Source organism: Coregonus lavaretus (genome assembly GCF_964263955.1).
Source record: "Coregonus lavaretus genome assembly, chromosome: 30".
NCBI classification, from domain to species: Eukaryota; Metazoa; Chordata; class Actinopteri; order Salmoniformes; family Salmonidae; genus Coregonus; species Coregonus lavaretus.
Window position 1 is genome coordinate 360,150 of NC_140017.1, and position 26,426 is coordinate 386,575.

General features: G+C 42.7%; 1 protein-coding gene across 1 annotated transcript in view; it reads left to right on the forward strand.

Moving 5' to 3' along the window:
* Window positions 1-416: 416 nt before the first annotated feature.
* The window catches only part of LOC311105359 (neuronal tyrosine-phosphorylated phosphoinositide-3-kinase adapter 2-like), a gene marked incomplete at both ends in the record, with an annotated part of 136,883 nt that continues 110,873 nt past the window's right edge, over window positions 417-26,426 (forward strand). The window contains one exon of the mRNA XM_084147487.1: window positions 417-619. Within this exon, the coding sequence (XP_084003613.1) occupies window positions 417-619 (203 nt within the window). The remainder of the gene's footprint in view (window positions 620-26,426) is intronic.

Sequence of the window (26,426 nt, forward strand, 5' to 3'; positions counted from 1 at the left end):
GACGCTCTTATCCAGAGCGACTTACAGGAGCAATTAGGGTTAAGTGCCTTGCTCAAGGGCACATCGACAGATTTTTCACCTAGTCGGCTCGGGGATTAGAACCAGCGACCTTTCGGTTACTGGCACAACGCTCTTACCCACTAAGCTACCTGCCGCCCTATGGTACAATGTATTTTCCACATAGATTCCACGTCACACTACGTTGACAAATTATGTTGAAACAACGTTGATTCAACCAGTGTGTGCCCAGTGGGACTTTGCATATCGAACACCCCTCATTTGTCTGCTCAACGTCGTTATACACCAGACGTCATTACTATTGACTTGACCTCCTTATCATGTAACTCAGCCCTGTCTGTGTCTCTACCCTATCCCTCTGCTTGCAGTGCTTTCTGCTCCACTGCCAGAGAAGAACAATGACTTCTCAAGAAGAGGAAGCATCGTTCAGCAGGTTCTTCCAGTATGTGGAGGACAGTGGACTCAGGGCCTATGACGGACTGGTCATCCAGAATGCCTCTGACATCGCCCGTGAGAGCGACCGCATTCGGAAAGAGACCAACTGGGCCTACCTTCAGGAGAAACATGATAAGAAGAGAAGACAGGAAGAAGCCATGAAGAGGTAAGACAAAGAGCTCATGCGCATGCACACGAATACGAACTAAGACACGTCATATGCATAAAAACCTGTGTGAAGTGATGGGGGTTCTATTTCCAGCACCACAATGACAGACTGTGGGAATGTGTTCATTTTCACTTCACAGGACAGTAACTTCACACACACATATACAGAGAAATTGATTTGATTTGATTTGGATTTGAAATACGTACCAACACCCATGCAGAGGAGAACCGGGACGAAAGTCACACTTTTTTATTTTCTTCGTAAATACTCAGAGATCGATAGAACTAGAGACACCATCTTTTATGACAAACAACTTATATACAGTGGGGGGAAAAAGTATTTAGTCAGCCACCAATTGCGCAAGTTCTCCCACTTAAAAAGATGAGAGAGGCCTGTAATTTTCATCATAGGTACACGTCAACTATGACAGACAAATTGAGAATTTTTTTCTCCAGAAAATCACATTGTAGGATTTTTTATGAATTTATTTGCAAATTATGGTGGAAAATAAGTATTTGGTCACCTACAAACAAGCAAGATTTCTGGCTCTCACAGACCTTTAACTTCTTCTTTAAGAGGCTCCTCTGTCCTCCACTCGTTACCTGTATTAATGGCACCTGTTTGAACTTGTTATCAGTATAAAAGACACCTGTCCACAACCTCAAACAGTCACACTCCAAACTCCACTATGGCCAAGACCAAAGAGCTGTCAAAGGACACCAGAAACAAAATTGTAGACCTGCACCAGGCTGGGAAGACTGAATCTGCAATAGGTAAGCAGCTTGGTTTGAAGAAATCAACTGTGAGAGCAATTATGGAAGACATACAAGACCACTGATAATCTCCCTCGATCTGGGGCTCCATGCAAGATCTCACCCCGTGGGGTCAAAATGATCACAAGAACGGTGAGCAAAAATCCCAGAACCACACGGGGGGACCTAGTGAATGACCTGCAGAGAGCTGGGACCAAAGTGACAAAGCCTACCATCAGTAACACACTACGCCGACAGGGACTCAAATCCTGCAGTGTCAGACGTGTCCCCCTGCTTAAGCCAGTACATGTCCAGGCCCGTCTGAAGTTTGCTAGAGTGCATTTGGATGATCCAGAAGAGAATTGGGAGAATGTCATATGGTCAGATGAAACCAAAATATAACTTTTTGGTAAAAACTCAACTCGTCGTGTTTGGAGGACAAAGAATGCTGAGTTGCATCCAAAGAACACCATACCTACTGTGAAGCATGGGGGTGGAAACATCATGCTTTGGGGCTGTTTTTCTGCAAAGGGACCAGGACGACTGATCCGTGTAAAGGAAAGAATGAATGGGGCCATGTATCGTGAGATTTTGAGTGAAAACCTCCTTCCATCAGCAAGGGCATTGAAGATGAAACGTGGCTGGGTCTTTCAGCATGACAATGATCCCAAACACACCGCCCGGGCAACGAAGGAGTGGCTTCGTAAGAAGCATTTCAAGGTCCTGGAGTGGCCTAGCCAGTCTCCAGATCTCAACCCCATAGAAAATCTTTGGAGGGAGTTGAAAGTCTGTGTTGCCCAGCGACAGCCCCAAAACATCACTGCTCTAGAATAGATCTGCATGGAGGAATGGGCCAAAATACCAGCAACAGTGTGTGAAAACCTTGTGAAGACTTACAGAAAACGTTTGACCTGTGTCATTGCCAACAAAGGGTATATAACAAAGTATTGAGAAACTTTTGTTATTGACCAAATACTTATTTTCCACCATCATTTGCAAATAAATTCATAAAAAATCCTACAATGTGATTTTCTGGGGGGAAAATGTAATTTTGTTTGTCATAGTTGACGTGTACCTATGATGAAAATTACAGGCCTCTCTCATCTTTTTAAGTGGGAGAACTTGCACAATTGGTGGCAGACTAAATACTTTTTTCCCCCACTGTATGTCCTCCACCATTAGCAACTGAGATGTCATTTCTAGGGTAAATGAGTTGAAATTAAATAGACCGAGAACAGAACTAGCATAACGTTACTTTTGTACCTGCCGGTGGGGCGGAAGTAACACAGTCTTTGGACGGAAGTAACAGCTGGCGAGAAGTGCACAATATCTGTCTTATCTCCATGTTTCTGTTTTGTAATAAGTTATTTTAAACAAAATGTGACCGACTGGCTCAATTCAGTCTTATGTAGCAAAATTTGAAATTGTGTTTTTTACGTTGGATAAAAGTAGAGACTCAGAGCTACAAAATGGTATTTCATACACTGCAGTTGAGGAACAATGGGAAAGTGATTCTGCTTTGGAAGTTGATAAACTTGTAACCCCACTTTTGAGAAAATGGCCCTTGAATGTTTTGGTACAACTACTGTAGAGCTCTTCTTTGTCTACATCTATTCAGCATCGTTCACACCCTCTTAAGTCTTAGCCCCACCCTCTCTTTTAGAATTCACATGTGAGGCCATGTGCTAAACAGAGTAATTAAGGTAGTTTAGTAAACAACCAAAGATTTCAAGACTAAGAAAAGAAGTGAAAGTAGAGAAAATATATGTAAAAATACATTTGATCTACTCCTTGGCCTATATCCTAATCTGATTTCGTTCTTCACATTACCATTGTAAACACACATTATGTCAAATACAATCTACATTTTTTTGTCACATGCCCAGGATACAGAAGGTGTAAACAGTAGAGTGAAATGGTTACTTGCATATTTGCATAGTAGCAATATCAAAATTGGAAAGTGTCCAGATAAAAATATTTTATAAATATTTTATACACTGAACAAAAATATAAACCTTAACATGCAACAATTTCAAATATTTTACTGTGTTACAGTTCATATAAGGAAATCAGTCAATTGAAATAAATAAATTAGGCCCTAATATATGGATTTCACATAACTGTGAATACAGATATGTATCTGTTGGTCACAGATACCTTTTAAAAAAAGTAGGGGTGTAGATCAGAAAACCAGTCAGTATCTGGTGTGACCACCATTTGCCTCATGCAGCACAACACATCTCCTTTGCATAAAGTTGATTAGGCTGTTGATTGTGGCCTGTGGAATGTTGTCCCACTCCTCTTCAATGGCTGTGCGAAGTTGCTGGATATCAGTGGAAACTGGAACACGCTGTCGTACACGTCGATCGAGAGCATCCCAAACCTGCTCAATGAGTGACATGTCTGGTGAGTATGCAGGCCATGGAAGAACTAGGACATTTTCAGCTTCCAGGAATTGTGTACAGATCCTTGCAACATGGGGCTGTGCATTCTCATGCTGAAATATGAGGTGATGGCGGTGGATGAATGTTACGACAATGGGCCTCAGGATCTCATCACATTATCTCTGTGCATTCATATTGCCATTGACAAAATGCCATTATGTTCATTGTCCGTAGCTTATTCCTGCCCGTACCATTAACCCACTGCCACCATGGGGCACTCTGTTCACAATGTTGACATCAGCAAAACCGCTCGCCCACACCACGCCATGTGTACAGTGAGGGAAAAAAGTATTTGATCCCCTGCTGATTTTGTACGTTTGCCCACTGACAAAGAAATGATCAGTCTATAATTTTAATGGAAGGTTTATTTGAACAGTGAGAGACAGAATAACAACAAAGAAATCCAGAAAAACGCATGTCAAAAATGTTATAAATTGATTTGCATTTTAATGAGGGAAATAAGTATTTGACACCCTCTCAATCAGAAAGATTTCTGGCTCCCAGGTGTCTTTTATACAGGTAACGAGCTGAGATTAGGAGCACACTCTTAAAGGGAGTGCTCCTAATCTCAGCTTGTTACCTGTATAAAAGACACCTGTCCACAGAAGCGATCAATCAATCAGATTCCAAACTCTCCACCATGGCCAAGAACAAAGAGCTCTCCAAGGATTTCAGGGACAAGATTATAGACCTACACAAGGCTGGAATGGGCTACAAGACCATCGCCAAGCAGCTTGGTGAGAAGGTGACAACAGTTTGTGCGATTATTCGCCAATGGAAGAAACACAAAAGATCTGTCAATCTCCCTTGGCCTGGGGCTCCATGCAAGTTCTCACCTCGTGGAGTTGCAATGATCATGAGAACGGTGAGGAATCAGCCCAGAACTACACGGGAGGATCTTGTCAATGATCTCAAGGCAGCTGGGACCATAGTCATCAAGAAAACAATTGATAACACACTATGCCGTGAAGGACTGAAATCATGCAGCGCCCGCAAGGTCCCCCTGCTCAAGAAAGCACATATACATGCCCGTCTGAAGTTTGCCAATGAACATCTGAATGATTCAGAGGAGAACTGGGTGAAAGTGTTGTGGTCAGATGAGACCAAATTGGAGCTCTCAACTCGCCGTGTTTGGAGGAGGAGGAATGCTGCCTATGACCTATCAATTGTTCTTCGGATGGGGCCACAGTGTCTCCGGACCGCTCCTGTCTCAGCCTCCAGTATTTATGCTGCAGTAGTTTATGTGTCGGGGGGCTGGGGTTAGTTGGTTATACCTGGAGTACTTCTCCTGTCTTATCCAGTGTCCTGTGTGAATTTAAGTATGCTCTCTCTAATTCTCTCGTTTTCTCTTTCTCTCTGAGAACCTGAGCCCTAGGACCATACGTCAGGACTACCGGGCATGATGACACCTTGCTGTCCCCAGTCCGCCTGGCCTTGCTGCTATTCCAGTTTCAACTGTTCTGCCTGCGGTTACGAAACCCCTACCTGTCCCAGACCTGCTGTTTTCAACTCTTAATGATCGGCTATGAAAAGCCAACTGAGAGACCTGAGCCCTAGGACCATACGTCGGGACTACCGGCCGTGGTGACTCCTTGCTGTCCCCAGTCCGCCTGGCCTTGCTGCTATTCCAGTTTCAACTGTTCTGCCTGCGGTTATGGAACCCCTACCTGTCCCAGACCTGCTGTTTTCAACTCTTAATGATCGGCTATGAAAAGCCAACTGAGATTTATTCCTGATTATTATTTGACCATGCTTGTCACTTATGAACATTTTTGAACATCTTGGCATGGTTCTGTTATAATCTCCACCCGGCACAGCCAGAAGAGGACTGGCCACCCCTCATAGCCTGGTTCCTCTCTAGGTTTCTTCCTAGGTTTTGGCCTTTCTAGGGAGTTTTTCCTAGCCACCGTGCTTCTACACCTGCATTACTAGCTGTTTGGGGTTTTAGGCTGGGTTTCTGTACAGCACTTCGAGATATTAGCTGATGTAAGAAGGGCTATATAAAATAAAATTGATTGATTGATTGACCTCAAGAACACCATCTCCACCGTCAAACATGGAGGTGGAAAATTATGCTTTGGGGGTGTTTTTCTGCTAAGGGGACAGGACAACTTCACCGCATCAAAGGTACGATGGATGGGGCCATGTACCGTCAAATCTTGGGTGAGAATCTCCTTCCCTCAGCCAGGGCATAGAAAATGATTCGTGGATGGATATTCCAGCATGACAATGACCCAAAACACGGCCAAGGCAACAAAGGAGTGGCTCAAGAAGAAGCACATAAAGGTCCTGGAATGGCCTAGCCAGTCTCCAGAGCTTAATCCCATAGACAATCTGTGGAGGGAGCTGAAGGTTCGAGTTGCCAAACGTCAGCCTCAAAACCTTAATGACTTGGAGAAGAGCTGCAAAGAGGAGTGGGACAAAAATCCCTCCTGAGATGTGTGCAAACCTGGTGACCAACTATAAGAAACGTCTGACCTCTGTGATTGCCAACAAGGGTTTTGCCACCAAGTCCTAAGTCATGTTTTGCAGAGGGGTCAAATACTTATTTCCCTCATTAAAATGCAAATCAATTTATAACATTTTTGACATGCGTTTCTCTGGATTTTTGTTGTTGTTATTCTGTCTCTCACTGTTCAAATACACCTACCATTAAAATTATAGACTGATCATTTCTTTGTCAGTGGGAAAACGTAAAAAATCAGCAGGGGAACAAATACTTTTTTCCCTCACTGTAGGCACCTCCCAGCGGGTAAGTTAAAACCTTTACCAGTTCCACAACGACCATGGTCTCTTTTGAGTGTTGATTTTTAAATTGATCTGCCTCTCTCTCAAGGGAACACCACCATCCTGGCCGTTGTGGACCGCTTTTTGAAGGCCTGCCGCCTCCTTCCTCTGCCCGGTCTCCCCACGGCTCTGCAAACAGCGGAGGCCCTGTTTACACACGTCTTCTGGCACTATGGGGTACCAGAGGATATAGTGTCTGACCGAGGTCCCCAGTTCACGTCTAAAGTCTGGAAGGCGTTCATGGAACGTCTGGGAGTCTCGGTCAGCCTGACCTCTGGGTTCCACCCTGAGAGTAATGGGCAGGTGGAATGGGTTAATCAGGATGTGGGTAGGTTCCTGAGGTCCTATTACCAGGACCGGACGGGGGAGTGGAATATGCCCAGAACTCTCTCTGCCATTCCTCTACGAACCTAACGCCAACGTGTTTTAGGTTATCAACCGGTTCTGGCACCGTGGCACCAGAGCCAGACCAAAGCTCCTGCGGTGGATGACTGGTTTCGGTGTGTGGAGGGGACGTGGAATGCTGCCCATGTTCACCTCCAACGCGCCGTGCATCGTCAGAAGGCCAACGCTGACCGTCACCGCAGTGAGGCCCCCGTCTTTGTACCGGGGGATCGGGTCTGGCTCTCGATCCGGAATCTGCCCCTCCGCCTGACCTGCCGGAAGCTGAGCCTGCGGTTTGTAGGGCCGTTCAAAGTCCTGAGGAGAATCAACAAGGTCACATATAGGTTATTACTCCCCCCTGATTACCGGATTAACCCCTCGTTTCATGTGTCGCTCCTCAGGCTGGTGGTGGCTGGTCCGCTCCAGGAGTCTGAGGTGCAGGAGGTCCCTCCACCTCTTTTGGACATTGAGGGGGCGCCGGATTACTCTGTCCGGTCCATCCTGGATTCGAGGTGCCGGGTGGGGGGCCTTCAGTACCTCGTGGAGTGGGAAGGGTACGGTCCGGTCCGGAGGAACGGTGCTGGGTCCAGGTGAGGGACATCCTCGATCCCTCTCTGCTGAGGGACTTCCATCGTCGCCATCCGACTCGCCCTGCTCCGCATCCTCCTGGCCGTCCCCGAGGCTGGTGTCGGCGCGCTGCTGGAGCTGTGTAAGCCAAGGCTGCCCCTCCTCCTTGCTCGGGCACGTTTTGGCGTTCGTCGTCACCGCCTTACTAGCCACTACCGCTCCATTTATCATCACTCCATTTGTCTTGTCTTGTCTTGTCAATCACACACACCTGGTACTCCTTCCCTCATTAGTCTGTGTATAAGTGTTCCCTCTGCCCCCTTGTCCTTTGTGAGTGATTGTTCGTTGTGCTACTCTTTACTTGTTGATTTTCCCTTGTGCTAGTTTAGTTCTGTCGCTATATGCGCTACATTATTGTACACTGAATAAACTCTTGATTTTTGTGTTTTACCTCCTGCGCCTGACTCCGTCATTCACACCTCATCACAAGGTAACTAAAGCTAACCATCTAGGTTCAATGTTAGCTAGCTAGCTAACAGGCTATAACTAGCAATGCCAATGACTTTCTGAGATACAAATAATATTACTACATAGATCATACACGTAATGTTAGCTAGCAAGCCCTCTGGTTATGTTATGTTAGCTAGCAAGCCCTGTGGTCCTCTGTAGCTCAGCTGGTAGAGCACGGCGCTTGTAACGCCAAGGTAGTGGGTTCGATCCCCGGGACCACCCATACACAAAAAATAAATAATGTATGCACGCATGACTGTAAGTCGCTTTGGATAAAAGCGTCTGCTAAATGGCATATTATATTATATTATAAGCCACCAAGCTAACGTTCGCTTGCTAGCTAACAGCACGCTTTAACTTGCATAGAAAACAACTTCCTGAAAAAAGTATAAACTTATAATATCTAATAATGTAGATAGTTAGACTCTTACCCATATACATGGATGAACGCTTCATGGCAGTATGTCTTCTCCATTTGGTTTGTAACTAGCTACAGCTTGTTTGGGCCGTTGTTGTGTCAAGTCACTCCGGTTCACACTGACCGTGTGCAGAAAGTAGTCCATCACAACTTCTTCCCACTGACATTTGTCGATAGTGCCTGCTAAATTCTGGGCAGCAATGTTGTTGAGAGCAGTAGCAACACTTTTACAGTTCTCCTTGGCTGACGTCATATCTTTCAAAAAAGCTGTGGTAGCAAGGTTTATCTACACGTACTGAGCAGCTCATGTTATAGACAGAAGTATGCTACATGGCAGACCAGTCCTAACTCATCTCTCGGCATGTCCAGCCCATCCATTATCTCAGCCAATCATGGCTAGCGGGAAGGTTCCTGACTTTTTCCGTGGCTAAACCAACTAGGCTCGTAATTTAACAATTGTATTCGTATTTACAGATGGCATACCAATTTGCTATTAATGCAGATGAAAATTCACATGTTCCAGAAGGCATTTCTACCAAAAAAGGCACGTTGAAAAATAAATCATGTTCAAATGCCTCTCCTGTGAAGTAGTGATTTACGCCTAGCTACTGTGAATATTTCTTGAAACGGGTCACAAATGTACTATCAGCCATGTTTGTGTCGATTTGAATAATTAATGCTATAGGTTTGACGTTTATGAAAATGAACCATGTGTCAACATCGCAAGGTTGCGCATCCACAATATTTTGCCTTACAATATTAATCGGAATAAAATGTATCACATAATAGCTATTTTAACCATAATTTTCTCATCTCACTTTAATGGGAATGTAGTAGGATATCTTTCTAACCATTTTCAATGGCTATTCATGCTTAGCCCTACCAATCATGTGCGCTCCATTTGTCTTGATAGCATAAACGTCTTGATTCTCTTCACAAACAGCAAACTCATCATGCTTATCACATTTCCATGGCTTGACATTAGGTAATTGACCCCCAGAATCATAAAGATATACAAGTCATCAGTTTACATTGTGTTACTTTCGCCCACCCGTCTCTCCTGTAACTTCTCCCAGGCTAACACAGACTAGCTAGCATGATACTTGAAACCTATTGTAACGTAGACACAGGGAGTCAGGACGCAGGTGCAGTTAGTGAGTTTAATGATAAACATGGGAAGCTTCTGACATGGAAACACAAACAATACTACCTGATGACTGACAAAACAGAGTGCTAGATAAATGGTTAGCAATGAAGTCCAGGTGTGACTGATGATAGGGCGCAGGTGTGCGTATTGATGGTTGCCAGGTGTGGATAAAGATCGGTTGCCAGAACCGGTGGTTAGTAGACTGGTGACGTCAAGCGCCGGAGAGGGAGAGCGGGAGTAGTGGTAACACCTATGCTGTAGTTTAGTCACTAGATGGGTTAAGAAAAGGACATATGTTTGGAATCTTAAACAACTAAACACAACTCTACAACCGAAAAACACTTCCGGGTCCTTTTTCTTTTTTACTTACATCGCTCAAAAGCACTTTTTGTTGATAACTCTGCGAAACGTGGTCGGGGCTGGGCTGTTTTTTTATCCTGCACATTAGGAACGTGCTGACTTCACTGCATCATTCTAGCTTCTGTGTTATCTGAGAAATTGGGCGTGTTACTATCGCCCCATGTTACCTTCGTCCCGGCTCTCCCCTAGTACACGCACACACAACTACAGACTGAGGCAGCAAAGTTGTACAGAATGAAATCCCTGCTTTTGCTTGTACCATCTCTCTCTCAAATAAAATAAAAGAAAATGTTATTTGTCACATGCTTCGTAAACAACAGGTGTAGAGTAACAGTGAAATGCTTACCTACGGGCCCTTCCCAACAATGCAGAGAGACAGAAAATAGAGAAATAATAGAAAAATAATAACACGTAATAATAAATGTAATAATAAATACACAATGAGTAACGACAACTTGGCTATATACAGTGGGGGGAAAAAGTATTTAGTCAGCCACCAATTGTGCAAGTTCTCCCACTTAAAAAGATGAGAGAGGCCTGTAATTTTCATCATAGGTACACGTCAACTATGACAGACAAAATGAGAATTTTTTTTCCTGAAAATCACATTGTAGGATTTTTAATGAATTTATTTGCAAATTATGGTGGAAAATAAGTATTTGGTCAATAACAAAAGTTTCTCAATACTTTGTTATATACCCTTTGTTGGCAATGACACAGGTCAAACGTTTTCTGTAAGTCTTCACAAGGTTTTCACACACTGTTGCTGGTATTTTGGCCCATTCCTCCATGCAGATCTCCTCTAGAGCAGTGATGTTTTGGGGCTGTCGCTGGGCAACACGGACTTTCAACTCCCTCCAAAGATTTTCTATGGGGTTGAGATCTGGAGACTGGCTAGGCCACTCCAGGACCTTGAAATGCTTCTTACGAAGCCACTCCTTCGTTGCCCGGGCGGTGTGTTTGGGATCATTGTCATGCTGAAAGACCCAGCCACGTTTCATCTTCAATGCCCTTGCTGATGGAAGGAGGTTTTCACTCAAAATCTCACGATACATGGCCCCATTCATTCTTTCCTTTACACGGATCAGTCGTCCTGGTCCCTTTGCAGAAAAACAGCCCCAAAGCATGATGTTTCCACACCCATGCTTCACAGTAGGTATGGTGTTCTTTGGATGCAACTCAGCATTCTTTGTCCTCCAAACACGACGAGTTGAGTTTTTACCAAAAAGTTATATTTTGGTTTCATCTGACCATATGACATTCTCCCAATCCTCTTCTGGATCATCCAAATACACTCTAGCAAACTTCAGACGGGACTGGACATGTACTGGCTTAAGCAGGGGGACACGTCTGGCACTGCAGGATTTGAGTCCCTGGCGGCGTAGTGTGTTACTGATGGTAGGCTTTGTTACTTTGGTCCCAGCTCTCTGCAGGTCATTCACTAGGTCTTGTGATCATTTTGACCCCACAGGGTGAGATCTTGCGTGGAGCCCCAGATCGAGGGAAATTATCAGTGGTCTTGTATGTCTTCCATTTCCTAATAATTACTCCCACAGTTGATTTCTTCAATCCAAGCTGCTTACCTATTGCAGATTCAGTCTTCCCAGCCTGGTGCAGGTCTACAATTTTGTTTCTGGTGTCCTTTGACAGCTCTTTGGTCTTGGCCATAGTGGAGTTTGGAGTGTGACTGTTTGAGGTTGTGGACAGGTGTCTTTTATACTGATAACAAGTTCAAACAGGTGCCATTAATACAGGTAACGAGTGGTGGACAGAAGATTCTCTTAAAGAAGAAGTTACAGGTCTGTGAGAGCCAGAAATCTTGCTTGTTTGTAGGTGACCAAATACTTATTTTCCACCATAATTTGCAAATAAATTCATAAAAAATCCAACAATGTGATTTCCTGGATTTTTTTCTCAATTTGTCTGTCATAGTTGACGTGTACCTATGATGAAAATTACAGGCCTCTCTCATCTTTTTAAGTGGGAGAACTTGCACAATTGGTGGCTGACTAAATACTTTTTTTCCCCACTGTACACGGGGTACCAGTACTGAGTCGATTTGCAGGGTTATGAGGTAATTGACATATAACTAGGAATAAAGTGACTAGTCAACAGGACAGATAATAAACAGTAGCAGCAGCGTATGTGATGAGCCAAAAAAGTTAGTGCAAAAATGGGTCAATGCAGATAGTCCGGGTAGCTATTTGGTTAACTATTTAAGTACGTTTTTTTGCAGTCTTATTGTTTGGGGGTAGAAGCTGTTCAGGGTCCTGTTGGTTCCAGACTTGGTGCATCGGTACTGCTTGCCACTCGGTAGCAGAGAGAACAGTCTATGACTTGGATGGCTGGAGTCTTTGACAACTTTTAGGGTCTTTTGTTTTACACCGCCTGGTATAAAGACCCATGGGGCGGCGCACAATTGGCCCAGCGTCGTCCAGGGTAGGGGAGGGAATGGCCGGCAGGGATGTAGCTCAGTTGGTAGAGCATGGCGTTTGCAATGCCAGAGTTGTGGGTTCGTTTCCCACGGGGGGCCAGTATGAAAAAATAAAAAATAAAAATAATGTATCCACTCACTAAATTGTATGTCGCTCTGGATAAGAGCGTCTGCTAAATGACGTAAATGTAATGTAATGGATGGCAAGGAGCTCGGCCCCAGTGAAGTACTGGGCCATATGCACTACCCTCTGTACCGCCTTGTGGTCGGATGCCAAGCAGTTACCGTACAAAGCGGTGATGCAGCCAGTCAAGATGCTCTCAATGGTGCAGCTTTTTGAGGATCTGAGGGCCCATGCCAAATCTTTTCAGCATCCTGAGGGGGAAAAAGCGTTGTCGTGCCCTCTTCACAACTGTGTTGATGTGTGCGGACCAAAATAGATCCTTAGTTATGTGATGTGAGCCATGATAAGCCTTTCAAAATATTTCATGGCTACAGATGTGAGTGCTATGGGGCAATAGCCATTCAGACAGGTTGCCTTGCCGTTCTTGGGCACAGGGACAGTGGTGGTCTGCTTGAAACATGTCGGTATTACAGACCGGGTCAGGGAGAGATTGATAATATCAGAGAAGGCACTTGCCAACTGGTCAGAGCATGTTCTTTGTGTCTCTGTGACCATAGTCGGTATTAAAGATGAAAGTGACTTTGGCCGAGTCTCTACCCCCATCCCTCCTCCCCCACCTCTTTTAATGAGCAGCAGAGAGATAATTATCATAATAAGATCTGGGTCTGTCCAATGTTTGCATGGTAGAGTAAGGTATGACACCTGTACACTGTGAATGGAGCTGGAATGTTTGGATTAGGAATGGAGTCAGATTGCAGCTAGTGTCAGGACTGGGATTAGACTAGGATTAAAGCTGGTCTGTATCAGGGAAAGTGTGTGTGTGTGTTCTCTCAGCTATTGGGAGTCTGAAACTCGAGTTTTAGCTATCCTATCCTGATCAGTAACAGTCTTATAACTCAGGTACATTCAATGTCGTCTTGGTAAGCATCTCCAGTGTATGGCCTTGTGTTTTATTTGATTGTCCTGCTAAAAGGTGAATTTGTCACCCAGTGTCGGTTGGAAAGCAGGCTGAACCAGGTTTTCCTCTAGGATGTTGCCTGTGCTTAGCTCTATTCCATTTCCTTTTATCCAAAAAACTCCCTAGTCCTTGCCGATGACAAGCATAGCCATAACATGACTCATAACACCACCATGCTTGAAAATATGAAGAGTGGTACTCAGTGATGTGTTGTGTTGGATTTGTACCAAACATAACGCGTTGTATTCAGGCAACTGAGTTAAGAAGGATGCCTGAATCTTTGTAGTGACTGGGTGTATTGATACACACACTTCAAAATGGTCAAAGGGATATTCAATGTCTGCTTTTTTTAAATGTTTAACCATCCACCAATAGGTGCCCTTCTTTGCGAGGCATTGGAAAACCACCCTGGTCTTTTTATTATATTTAATATATTTTTTAAAGGGGGTAGATCAGCTTTAATATTGCAGATAGATTGTAGATTCCATCAATGTAATTGTCTGCATCATTTCCAATCCCCCATATATATTTTTTGTTTATATACAGTACCATTCAAAAGTTTGGACACACCTACTCATTCAAGGGATTTTCTTTATTTTAGCTATTTTCTACACTGTAGAATAATAGTGAAGACATCAAAACTATGAAATAACACATATGGAATCATGTAGTAACCAAAAAAAGTGTTAAACAAATGTGAGATTCTTCAAATAGCCACCCTTTGCCTTGATGACAGCTTGGCATTCTCTCAACCAGCTTCACCTGGAACGCTTTTCCAACAGTCTTGAAGGAGTTCCCACATATGCTTAGCACTGGTTGGCTGCTTTTCCTTCACTCTGCCATCCGACTCATCGCAAACCATCTCAATTGGGTTGAAGTAGGGGGATTGTGGAGGCCAGGTCATCTGATGCAGCACTCCATCACTCTCCTTCTTGGTAAAATAGCCCTTATACATCCTAGAAGTGTGTTTGGTCATTGACCTGTTGAAAAACAAATGATAGTTCCACTAAGCCCAAACTAAATGGGATGGCGTATCGCTGCAGAATGCTGTGGTAGCCATGCTGGTTAAGTGTGCCTTGAATTCTAAATAAATCACAGACAGTTTCACCAGCAAAGCAGCACCACACCATAACACCTCCTCCTCCATGCTTTACGGTGGGAACTACACATGCGGAGATCATCCGTTCACCCACACCGCGTCTCACAAAGACACGGTGGTTGGAACCAAAAATCTCCAATTTGGACTCCAGACAATGGCCAAATTTTCACTGGTCTAATGTCCATTGCTCGTGTTTCTTGGCCCAAGCAGGTCTCTTCTTCTTATTGGTGTCCTTTTGTAGTGGTTTCTTTGCAGCAATTCGACCTTGAAGGCCTGATTCACACAGTCACCTCTGAACAGTTGATGTTGAGTGATGTGTCTGATACTTGAACTCTGTGAAGCATTTATTTGGGCTGCAATTTCTGAGGCTAGTAACTCTAATGAATTTATCCTCTGCAGCAGAGGTAACTCTGGGTCTTCCATTCCTGTGGTGGTCCTCATGAGAGCCAGTTTCATCATAGCGCTTGATGGTTGTTCCAACTGCACATCAAGAAACATTCAAAGTTCTTGAAATGTTCCGTATTGACTGACCTTAATATCTTAAAGTAATGATGGACTGTCATTTCTCTTTGCTAATTTGAGCTGTTCTTCCCATAATATGGACTTGGTCTTTTACCAAATAGGGCTATCTTCTGTATACTCCCCCTACCTTGTCACAACACAACTGATTGGCATTAAGAAGGATAGAAATTCCACAAATTCACTTTTAAGAAGGCACACCTGTTAATTGAATTGCATTCCAGCTTTCCACTGCTCCAGAGTCCAATGGCGGCGAGCTTTACACCACTCCAGCCGACGCTTGGCATTGCGCATGGTGATCTTACGCTTGATCTTAAGGCTTCTAACCAGGTCTTCAGTTTTGAAGTCCACAGACTCAATAACATTAGTTGCAGGCGCCCACGCGAGATCAGAGTCATCGTCGTTCACATTTTCCTCAATGTAGTCAGGCACAGGAATTACAGAACCATTAGGCCTATCTCTCAGCAAATATTTGTGTTTTCTGTATGAATGTGTCCTATATGATGCAAAGCATTTACATGTTTTCATGCAACCTCCAAGTACACATGTTAACAGGAACCCTGGCTCACTCTGGTGATACAGACCAATGTGGCAAATCTGTTTTATGAGAGAAAAAAATGCTTGTTGCATATTGGGCAGTTATACAAAGCAGGCATTTTGACTGGTGTTGACTGGCAGGTAGCCTAGCAGTTAAAGCATTTAAATCGTCCAGCCGACACGGTGAGTAAATCTGTTGTTCTGTCCTTGAGCAAGGCCGTTATAACACCTCCACAACAAGAGCTAACCGGTAGTTGGGTTAAAGCAGAAGTCAAGTTTTGGTTGGACCTTGAAGGCAGTTGATGATAAAAATGTATATAAATTAAAAACCTTGGAAAGGAGGTGTAGTCCTCCAACTGATTTTGCTGAAGCCACTGGCAGACGTCCTCAACTGACCATCCAGATACTTCAGAATTTATGAAAATAAACAACAGAATCAGGTTTCATGCCGGAGTCCAGTTACCAAAGATACTTTGGTGTTTTATTTTAATGCCATTTGTGTGCTAATAGATTTCAGTTTGTATTGACTGCTATGTAGGTTAAATGTACACTGGAAATGCAGCTGTCCTACAACATATCCTTACCTTCTTCTTAATCCCAATTGCATTGTGTGCATGTTCTGTCCTATAAGAATTTCAAAGGAAGGGAAAATGTGTCAAATAATAGTCTTACAACCATTTAAAGAAAACAAATATTTAAAAAATATTGAAAGATAAATGGCATCGACATCCAATTGAATGCAAAATAGAATAACATATTGGAGAAAGCAATAGCCAATACAGTACTGCCATACAGTAAAAGTACTGCCATACAGGCCTAATAGCTTGAAATGTGATATCTTTGACAGAAATTGTTCACTATTTTAGCAGGCTGACTTAAAAGATTATACACTTTTACACATTTTGCTGCGTGGCAATCCTGTGTTTGGATTCTGAAGGGCATGCATTTATACAAAAGAGGTAGTCTAGTCACTGTATTAATACCATTATGCATTTGAATCCCATCTATAGCTACCATCTAAGCTATTCATTTCCCTCCACAAGGGGGCATACATGTAACGTTTCCAAAATTGGTTAGTATTGTACATGTAATGTTATGCCCCCTTGTGAGTTCATAATAGTATTGCATGCTGTAGCAGGCTATATAAAGAGGAAGCTCTCCATTGACAGATTCAGTTCGTTATGACATCTCGTCTGGACAAGTCACCGTCCTTAGTTAATTAGTTAGTTAGTTAGTTAGTTAGTTAGTTAGTTAGTTAGTTAGTTAGTTAATTAGCTAGCTAATGTCAACGAAGCTAGCTAGTTCATTCTTACAAAAGTGAGATAACTGCTCTAGATTGGAAACTTACGTTAATGAGTGTAAAGCCATGTTGGCTTTATGGAATGATATACAACATATGGGACAGAATATGAGTTCAGTAAATAATACAATCCTAGTTCTGCCTAGTTAGGACATAACGTTAGCTAAAGTTAGGTAGCTAGCTACTGTAGCTCATACAACGGTCAAATTCGGCTTTCTAATATTTACATTAATTATTCTGAACTAAAGTAGCTAGTTAACGTGACAGCTAACATTATGGAAGCTATTCACAGAAGAACATAATTGTCTTCGTTATTCATTAGTATTTTATATTATTGTATAAATTATTTCAATACATATTCAGAGCCAAACATCAACCTAAGGTTCTTCGAGGATCTTTGAGGATCTTAGAAGAACTCCAGTTGAACCTCACATTTTTAGAGTTTAGAATGGCCTTACTGAAGAGCTCAATGACTTCAACGTGGCACTGTCATAGGATGCTACCTTCCAACAAGTCAGTTCTTCAAATTTCTGCTCTGCTAAAGCTGCCCCGGTCAACTTTAAGTGCTTTTACGTCTAGGTGCAACAAAGGCTCAGCTGCGAAGTGGTAGGCAACACAAGCTCACATAACAGGACAGCCTCTGGAAGCAAAATCAGCACAAGAACTGTTCGTCGGGAGCTTCATGAAATGGATTTCCATGGCCGAGCAGCCGCACACAAGTGTAAGATCACCATGCGCAATGCCAAGCGTCGGCTGGAGTGCTGTAAAGCTCGCCGCCATTGGACACTGTACCAGTCAAAAGTTTGGACAGACCTACTCATTCAAGGGTTTTTCTTTATTTTTACTATTTTCTACATTGTAGAATAATAGTGAAGTCATCACAACTATGAAGTAACACATATGGAATCATGTAGTAACCAAAAAAGTGTTAAACAAATCAAAATATATGTTATATTTGAGATTCTTCAAAGTAGCCACCTTTTGCCTTGATGACAGCTTTGAACACTCTTGGCATTCTCTCAACCAGCATCATGAGGTAGTCACCTGGAATGCATTTCAATTAACAGGTGTGCCTTGTTAAAAGTTAATTTGTGAAATTTCTTTCCTTCTTAATGCATTTGAGACAATCAGTTGTGTTGTGACAAGGTAGGTATCACGTTTAAGGAGAAGACCCAGATTCAGACAGTGTCGAAGTAACAAAAGTTTATTACAAAAACAGGGGGCAGGCAAATGACAGGTCAAGGGCAGGCAGAGGTCAGTAATCCAGATCAGAGTCCAAAAGGTACAGAATGGCAAACAGTCTCAGGGCAGGCAGAGGTCAATGATCCAGGGTGGTGTGACAAGGTACAGAATGGCAGGCAGGCTCAGGGTCAGGGCAGGCAGAATGATCAAATCTGGGAAAACTAGAAAACAGGATCTTGAGAAAGACAGGCGCAAGGGGGAAAACGCTGGTAGGCTTGACGAAACAAAACGAACTGTCAACAGACAAACAGAGAACACAGGTATAAATACACTGGGGATAATGGGGAACATAGGCGACACCTGGAGGGGGGTGGAGACAATCACAAAGAAAGGTGAAACAGATCAGGGTGTGACTGTAGTGGTGGTATACAGAAGATAGCCCTATTTTGTAAAAGACCAAGTCCATATTATGGCAAGAACAGCTCAAATAAGCAAAAAGAAATGACAGTCCATCATTACTTTAAGACATGAAGGTCAGTCAATACGGAATATTTCAAGAACTTTGAAAGTTTCTTCAAGTGCAGTCACAAAAACCATCAAGCGCACGATGAAACTGGCTCTCATGAGGACCGCCACAGGAAAGGAAGACCCAGAGTTACCTCTGCTGCAGAGGATAAGTTAATTAGAGTTACTGCACCTCAGATTGCAGCCCAAATAAATGCTTCACAGAGTTCAAGTAACAGACACATCTCAACATCAACTGTTCAGAGGAGACTGTGTGAATCAGGTCTTCATGGTCAAATTGCTGCAAAGAAACCACTACTAAAGTACACCAATAATAAGAAGAGACTTGCTTGGGCCAAGAAACACGAGCAATGGACATTAGACCGGTGGAAATGTGACCTTTGGTCTGATGAGTCCAAATTTGAGATTTTTGGTTCCAACCGCTGTGTCTTTGTGAGACGCAGAGTTGGTGAACGGACGATCTCTGCATGTGTGGTTCCGACAGTGAAGCATGGAGGAGGACGTGTGTTGGTGTGGGGATGCTTTGCTGGTGACACTGTCAGTGATTTATTTAGAATTCAAGGCACACTTAACCAGCATGGCTACCACAGCATTCCGCAGCGATGTGCCATCCCATTTGGTTTGAGCTTAGTGGGACTATCATTTGTTTTTCAACAGGACAATGACCCAAAACACACCTTCAAGGTGTGTAAGGGCTGTTTGACCAAGGAGAGTGATGGAGTGCTGCATCAGATGATCTGGCCTCCACAATCACCCGACCTCAAACCAATTGAGATGATTTAGGATGAGTTGGACCGCAGAGTGTAGGAAAAGCAGCAAACAAGTGCTCAGCATATGTGGGAACTCATTCAAGACTGTTGGAAAAACATTCCTCATGAAGCTGGTTGAGAGAATGCCAAGAGTGTACAAGGCAAAGGGTGGCTTCTTTGAATAATCTAAAATAAAAAGTTTTTGGTTACTACATGATTCCATATGTGTTATTTTATGGTTTTCTACAATGTAGAAAATAGTGAAAATAAAGAAAAAACCCTTGAATGAGTAGGTGTGTCCAAACTTTTGATTTGTACTGTATATACATTTTTCAAAAAATATATGGGGGATTGAAAATGATGCAGACAATTACATTGATGGAAGCTACAATCTATCTGCACTATTAAAGGTGATCTACCCACCAAAAAAGAAAAATAATAATATTAATGGTTCAATCCTCTGTGCGGTGTGTAAAAGAGTTTACTGAATAACTGTGGAAAATGACCAGTGACTAGTATCATTCAACTCAAGAGACTGTAACAAAACAATGTTGCATCCACAGTAGGGAGCATTGATGTTACAGCCAGGCAGGGAAGTTGAAACATCTGACAGACAGGCCCCGGAGCTCTCCATGGGGCACCTGGACGTCTCTGACGTTCAAAGCTCCTCCTCCGTTGGTAGGTTGAATCGTCCACTACTGAAGTGTTGCACCCACCTGGGTGAAGCTTGGGCGACTCTAAAATCATCAGTAAGACCACCACACTTGATAATAATCCAAAACAGTCTTCATACAAGGTGTGCTTCTGCATCTCCTCACACCGAAGTCCACTTCCTAAATGGGGCAGGTGGCTTGGCCAAATAGCCGGTGCTGTGTTGATCATCAACACGACAGTTAGCCAGCTAGCTAGCTAGCCAAGCCAAATATAAGCTGACTTGCCATCATCAGTCCTGCAAGGTAACACTTTATTTGGACAGTCCATCTGTAGATGCTCTACAGACTATCAGTAACATTTCAACTAACTGTCTACTAATCCTAAACTTAACCCTTACCCTTATTCTAAACCTAACCCTAACTGTAACCTTAGCAAGCAGTTGCTTATCAACAGATGGTTTGTTGATAGTATGACCATCTGTAGAGCATGGACAATCCCGACTATCCTAATAAAGCGTGACTTCCTGCAATTCCATGGCTCAACACCAGATAATTCAGCTATCAAGCTATCAAAAACAAAAAATAAAGTAAAAAATGATAAGTTAAAGACATTTAAAAATTATAAATTTTTACGTAATGTACAGGAGCTCTCTGCCTAGGTGACCTCACAGTGCCATGGTAACCACAGACAATCAAAATGACATAATCACAGTCAACTCTGGTTATTAACACCAACACTGGGGTTATTTTATGCCACTGAGTGTTAATATAACTCTTGAAATAGTTAATTTAAGTCCTGAATCAACAAATTTGCTGTATACCAGTGGAGGCTCCTCAGAGGAGGAAGGGGAGGCCCATCCTCCTCAGTGAATTTCATAACATGTTTAATATTAAAACATTTAAAAGGTTTTCATTTTTAGATAAAACTATACTAAATATAATCACGTCACCATATAATTGATTAAACGCACTATTTTGAAAAGAAGGTCTACAGTAGCCTCAACAGCACTCTGTAGGGTAGCACCATAGTGTAGCCGGAGGACAGCTAGCTTCCGTCCTCCTCTGAGTACATTGACTTCAATACAAAACCTAGGAAGCTCATGGTTCTCACCCCTTCCATAGACTTACACAGTAATCATGACAACTTCCTATCAGAGCTCTTGCAGCATAATAATAATAATAATAAGCCATTTAGCAGACGCTTTTATCCAAAGCGACTTATAGTCATGCGTGCATACATGATTTTTTTTTTGTGTATGGGTGGTGCCGGGGATCGAACCCACTACCTTGGCGTTACAAGCGCCGTGCTCTACCAGCTGAGCTACAGAGGACCACAAGCATGAACTGACATGTTGTCCACCCAATCAAAGGATCAGAGAATTAATCTAATATTGAAAGCGTAAGCTACAGCTAGCTAGCACTGCAGCGCAGTGCATAAAATGTGGTGAGAAGTTGACTCAAAGAGAGAGAAAGAAAATAGTTGAACAGTTTTGAACAAATTAATTTCTGCCTAAATGAAGGAGAAGCAAGAGAGAAATAGAGAGAGAGAAAGATTTCGTCATTTTGTTTCACTTTCAGTTTCACATACTTAGCTAGCAAATGCAGCTAGCTAGTTTAGCCTACTGAAACACACTGCTCAAACAGAGGGATGCTATGTTAGCTAGCTCGCTATGGCTATCCAACACAACACTGGAACTCTTCCAAGTCAAGGTAAGCTTTTGGTTTTACAAATTTTTTGCCAACGAGGCCCGCCGGTGTAACTGCTTACTGATTGTACACTGTAACATTACTGCATGATTGTAGCGGGTTTACTAACATGTTAGTTGTATTAGCTATGATGACTATCAAATCAAATCAAATCAAATTTTATTTGTCACATACACGTGTTTAGCAGATGTTATTGCGGGTGTAGTGAAATGCTTGTGCTTCTAGCTCCGACAGTGCAGGAATATCTAACAAGTAATATCTAACAATTTCACAACATATACCCAATACACACAAATCTAGTAAGGAATGGAATTTAAGAATATATACATATATGGACAAGCAATGACAGAGCAGCATGGACTAAGATACAGTATAATATTATAGAATAGAATACAGTATATACATATGCGATGAGCAGTGCAAGATACAGTATGTAAACATTATTAAAGTGACTAGTGTTCCATTTCTTAAAGTGGCCAGTGATTTCAATAGGCAGCAGCAGCCTCTAATGTGCTATTGATGGCTATTTAACAGTCTGATGGCCTTGAGATAGAAGCTGTTTTTCATTCTCTCGGTCCCAGCATTGATGCACCTGTACTGACTTCGCCTTCTGGATGATAGCGGGGTGAACTGGCAGTGGCTCGGGTGGTTTATGTCCTTGATGATCTTTTTGGCCTTCCTGTGACATCGGGTGCTGTAGGTGTCTTGGAGGACGGGTAGTTTGCCCCCGGTAATGCGTTCGGCAGACCGCACCACCCTCTGGAGAGCCCTGCGATTGCGGACTTTGCAGTTGCCGTACCAGCCGGTGATACAGCCCGACAGGATGCTCTCAATTGTGCATCTGTAAAAGTTTGTGAGGGTTTTAGGTGCCAAGCCAAATTTCTTCAGCCTCTTGAGGTTGAAGAGGCTCTTTTGCGCCTTCTTCACCACACTGTCTGCGTGGGTGGACCATTTCAGTTTGTCAGTGATGTGTACGCCTAGGAACTTGAAGGTTTCCAACTTCTCCACTGCGGTCCAATCATCTCCTTAGTTTTTTTGATGTTGAGTGAGAGTTTATTTTCTTGGCACCACACTCCCAGAGCCCTCACCTCCTCCCTGTAGGTGGTCTCGTCATTGTTGGTAATCAAGCGGTTTGACTTGGAAAGGTTTTTTCGCCTGGTCACATACAGCTGATGTGTTGTGCATTGAAGTCAACAAGCGAAGGGAAGAGGTGAAAGTAGGAGAGCGCATAATGTAGATGCGAGAAACTGTGAACTGTGTTTACACCTAATATGGGGTATGTTCATTCCGCCAATTCTGTGGAAAAACTTTTCTTAAACAGAAGCAAACGGAAACAAAACGGGGATAAACATACCTGAATTTGTCCAATAGAAACTCTCATTTGCAACTGTTGGACTACTGATTACAACCAATATCAGCTAGATGCAGGCAAGTGTGTAAGGCGGTATTGAATGCCACTGTCTGTCCATGTGTCAGTCTGTCACATCAGATTTGTCTCTCGACCTGTTTGCACCTATGTTGTAAACTTTCATTCATAGGCTAGGTTGTAGCAACCTCATGATGGGTATAGGGAAAATTTATGTATCATGTAGTAGCCTAAACCTATCGCTGTTACATTTAACTGGGTGAATGGAATATGAATGACAGTCATCCAATATGCTGTAATAGAAATAAGGCCATGTTCATGACATTTTTTTTGTCCTCTCTCATCTGAAACGGCAATGACCGCAACTGCTGTATACCATTTTTTCTATTGTTTAATTCTTGTCGCCTCCCGTATTATTTTGTGCATCTTGAATTGTACTAGACCGCTAGCTACTGTATCTTTTAATTTCTCGCATAATGTTTTTAGCACTTTTAATAAAGCTTTTCTATTTTAATGGTTGCTCTCAATGTAAAGAGCATTGTGATTTACATCTGTAAATGAAAAGCACTCTACAAATGTAATTTATTGTTGTTATTATTATAAATATTCAAAATGCAAAAGGCACTCGCACTTCTGAGCTATCTTTGTTGCGGGTGCATGGGAACAATTGAATAACATTAGAGAAAAAATAAGAAACCTGCACACTGATCTTGCTAGTATCACTGCTCTTTATTAAGCTTTACGTATCGGCCTCAAGGCCTTTGTCAGAGCTTTTGTGAGTGTTTTTAAGTTGCACCCTAATGCTCCATTGTACCCAATGATTTATGAAAACTTACTTGGTAGGTCGATGTCCTCATTGTGGTTTTACAGACGTGTTTAATACGTTTTATGTACACACTTTATTAGAATACTTATGAAATGCACATTGTTATATTTGGTAACAAGTTTATTTGATGCATTGAATGGATGTGAGTGGAGCAATGTCTACATAACGGTGCAAATTAAAAAACTCTCACTAAAGCTCTTACGAAGGCCTTGAGGCTGATAAGTAAATCTTAATAAAGAGCAGTGCTTCTTATCTTTTCTCTCATTATTACAAATATTCCCATATACTGTAGGTACAGTTTAAAACATTCTCACCAATTAAATTGAGTTACTTTATTTTTCCAGAAGGATCTGCAGTTGTGGCAAGTCGTATAATGTAAAGATATATATACAGTGGGGAGAACAAGTATTTGATACACTGCCGATTTTGCAGGTTTTCCTACTTACAAAGCATGTAGAGGTCTGTAATTTGTATCATAGGTACACTTCAACTGTGAGAGACGGAATCTAAAACAAAAATTCAGAAAATCACATTGTATGATTTTTAAGTAATTAATTTGCATTTTATTGCATGACATAAGTATTTGATCACCTACCAACCAGTAAGAATTCCGGCTCTCACAGACCTGTTAGTTTTTCTTTAAGAAGCCCTCCTGTTCTCCACTCATTTCCTGTATTAACTGCACCTGTTTGAACTCGTTACCTGTATAAAAGACACCTGTCCACACACTCAATCAAACAGACTCCAACCTCTCCACAATGGCCAAGACCAGAGAGCTGTGTAAGGACATCAGGGATAAAATTGTAGACCTGCACAAGGCTGGGATGGGCTACAGGACAATAGGCAAGCAGTTTGGTGAGAAGACAACAACTGTTGGCGCAATTATTCGAAAATGGAAGAAGTTCAAGATGACGGTCAATCACCCTCGGTCTGGGGCTCCATGCAAGATCTCACCTCGTGGGGCATCAATGATCATGAGGAAAGTGAGGGATCAGCCCAGAACTACACGGCAGGACCTGGTCAATGACCTGAAGAGAGCTGGGACCACAGTCTCAAAGAAAACCATTAGTAACACACTACGCCGTCATGGATTAAAATCCTGCAGCGCACGCAAGGTCCCCCTGCTCAAGCCAGCGCATGTTCAGGCCCGTCTGTAGTTTGCCAATGACCATCTGGATGATCCAGAGGAGGAATGGGAGAAGGTCATGTGGTCTGATGAGACAAAAATAGAGCTTTTTGGTCTAAACTCCACTCGCCGTGTTTGGAGGAAGAAGAAGGATGAGTACAACCCCAAGAACACCATCCCAACCGTGAAGCATGGAGGTGGAAACATCATTTTTGGGGATGCTTTTCTGCAAAGGGGACAGGACGACTGCACCGTATTGAGGGGAGGACAGATGGGGCCATTATTCGCAAGATCTTGGCCAACAACCTCCTTCCCTCAGTATGAGCATTGAAGATGGGTCGTGGCTGGGTCTTCCAGCATGACAACGACCCGAAACACACAGCCAGGGCAACTAAGGAGTGGCTCCGTAAGAAGCATCTCAAGGTCCTGGAGTGGCCTAGCCAGTCTCCAGACCTGAACCCAATAGAAAATCTTTGGAGGGAGCTGAAAGTCCGTATTGCCCAGCGACAGCCCCGAAACCTGAAGGATCTGGAGAAGGTCTGTATGGAGGAGTGGGCCAAAATCCCTGCTGCAGTGTGTGCAAACCTGGTCAAGACCTACAGGAAACGTATGATCTCTGTAATTGCAAACAAAGGTTTCTGTACCAAATATTAAGTTCTGCTTTTCTGATGTATCAAATACTTATGTCATGCAATAAAATGCAAATTAATTACTTAAAAATCATACAATGTGATTTTCTGGATTTTTGTTTTAGATTCCGTCTCTCACAGTTGAAGTGTACCTATGATAAAAATTACAGACCTCTACATGCTTTGTAAGTAGGAAAACCTGCAAAATCGGCAGTGTATCAAATACTTGTTCTCCCCACTGTATGTATGTATGTATATATATATATATATATATATATATATATATATATATATACTAATGGTCAAAAGTTTTAGAACACCTACTCATTCAAGGGTTTTTCTTTATTTTTACTATTTTCTACATTGTAGAATAATAGTGAAGACATCAAAACTATTTGATATTGTTCAAATAACCATTCTTTGCCTTGATGACAGCTTTGCACACTCTTGGCATTCTCTCAACCAGCTTCACCTGGAATGCTTTTCCAACAGTCTTGAAGGAGTTCCCACATATGCTGAGCACTTGTTGGCTGCTTTTCCTTCTCTCTGCCGTCCAACTCATCCCAAACCATCTCATTTTGGTTGAGGTCGGGGGATTGTGGAGGCCAGGACATCTGATGCAGCACTCCATCACTCTCCTTCTTGGCCAAAAAGCCCTTACACAGCCTGGAGGTGTGTTGGGTCATTGTCCTGTTGAAAAA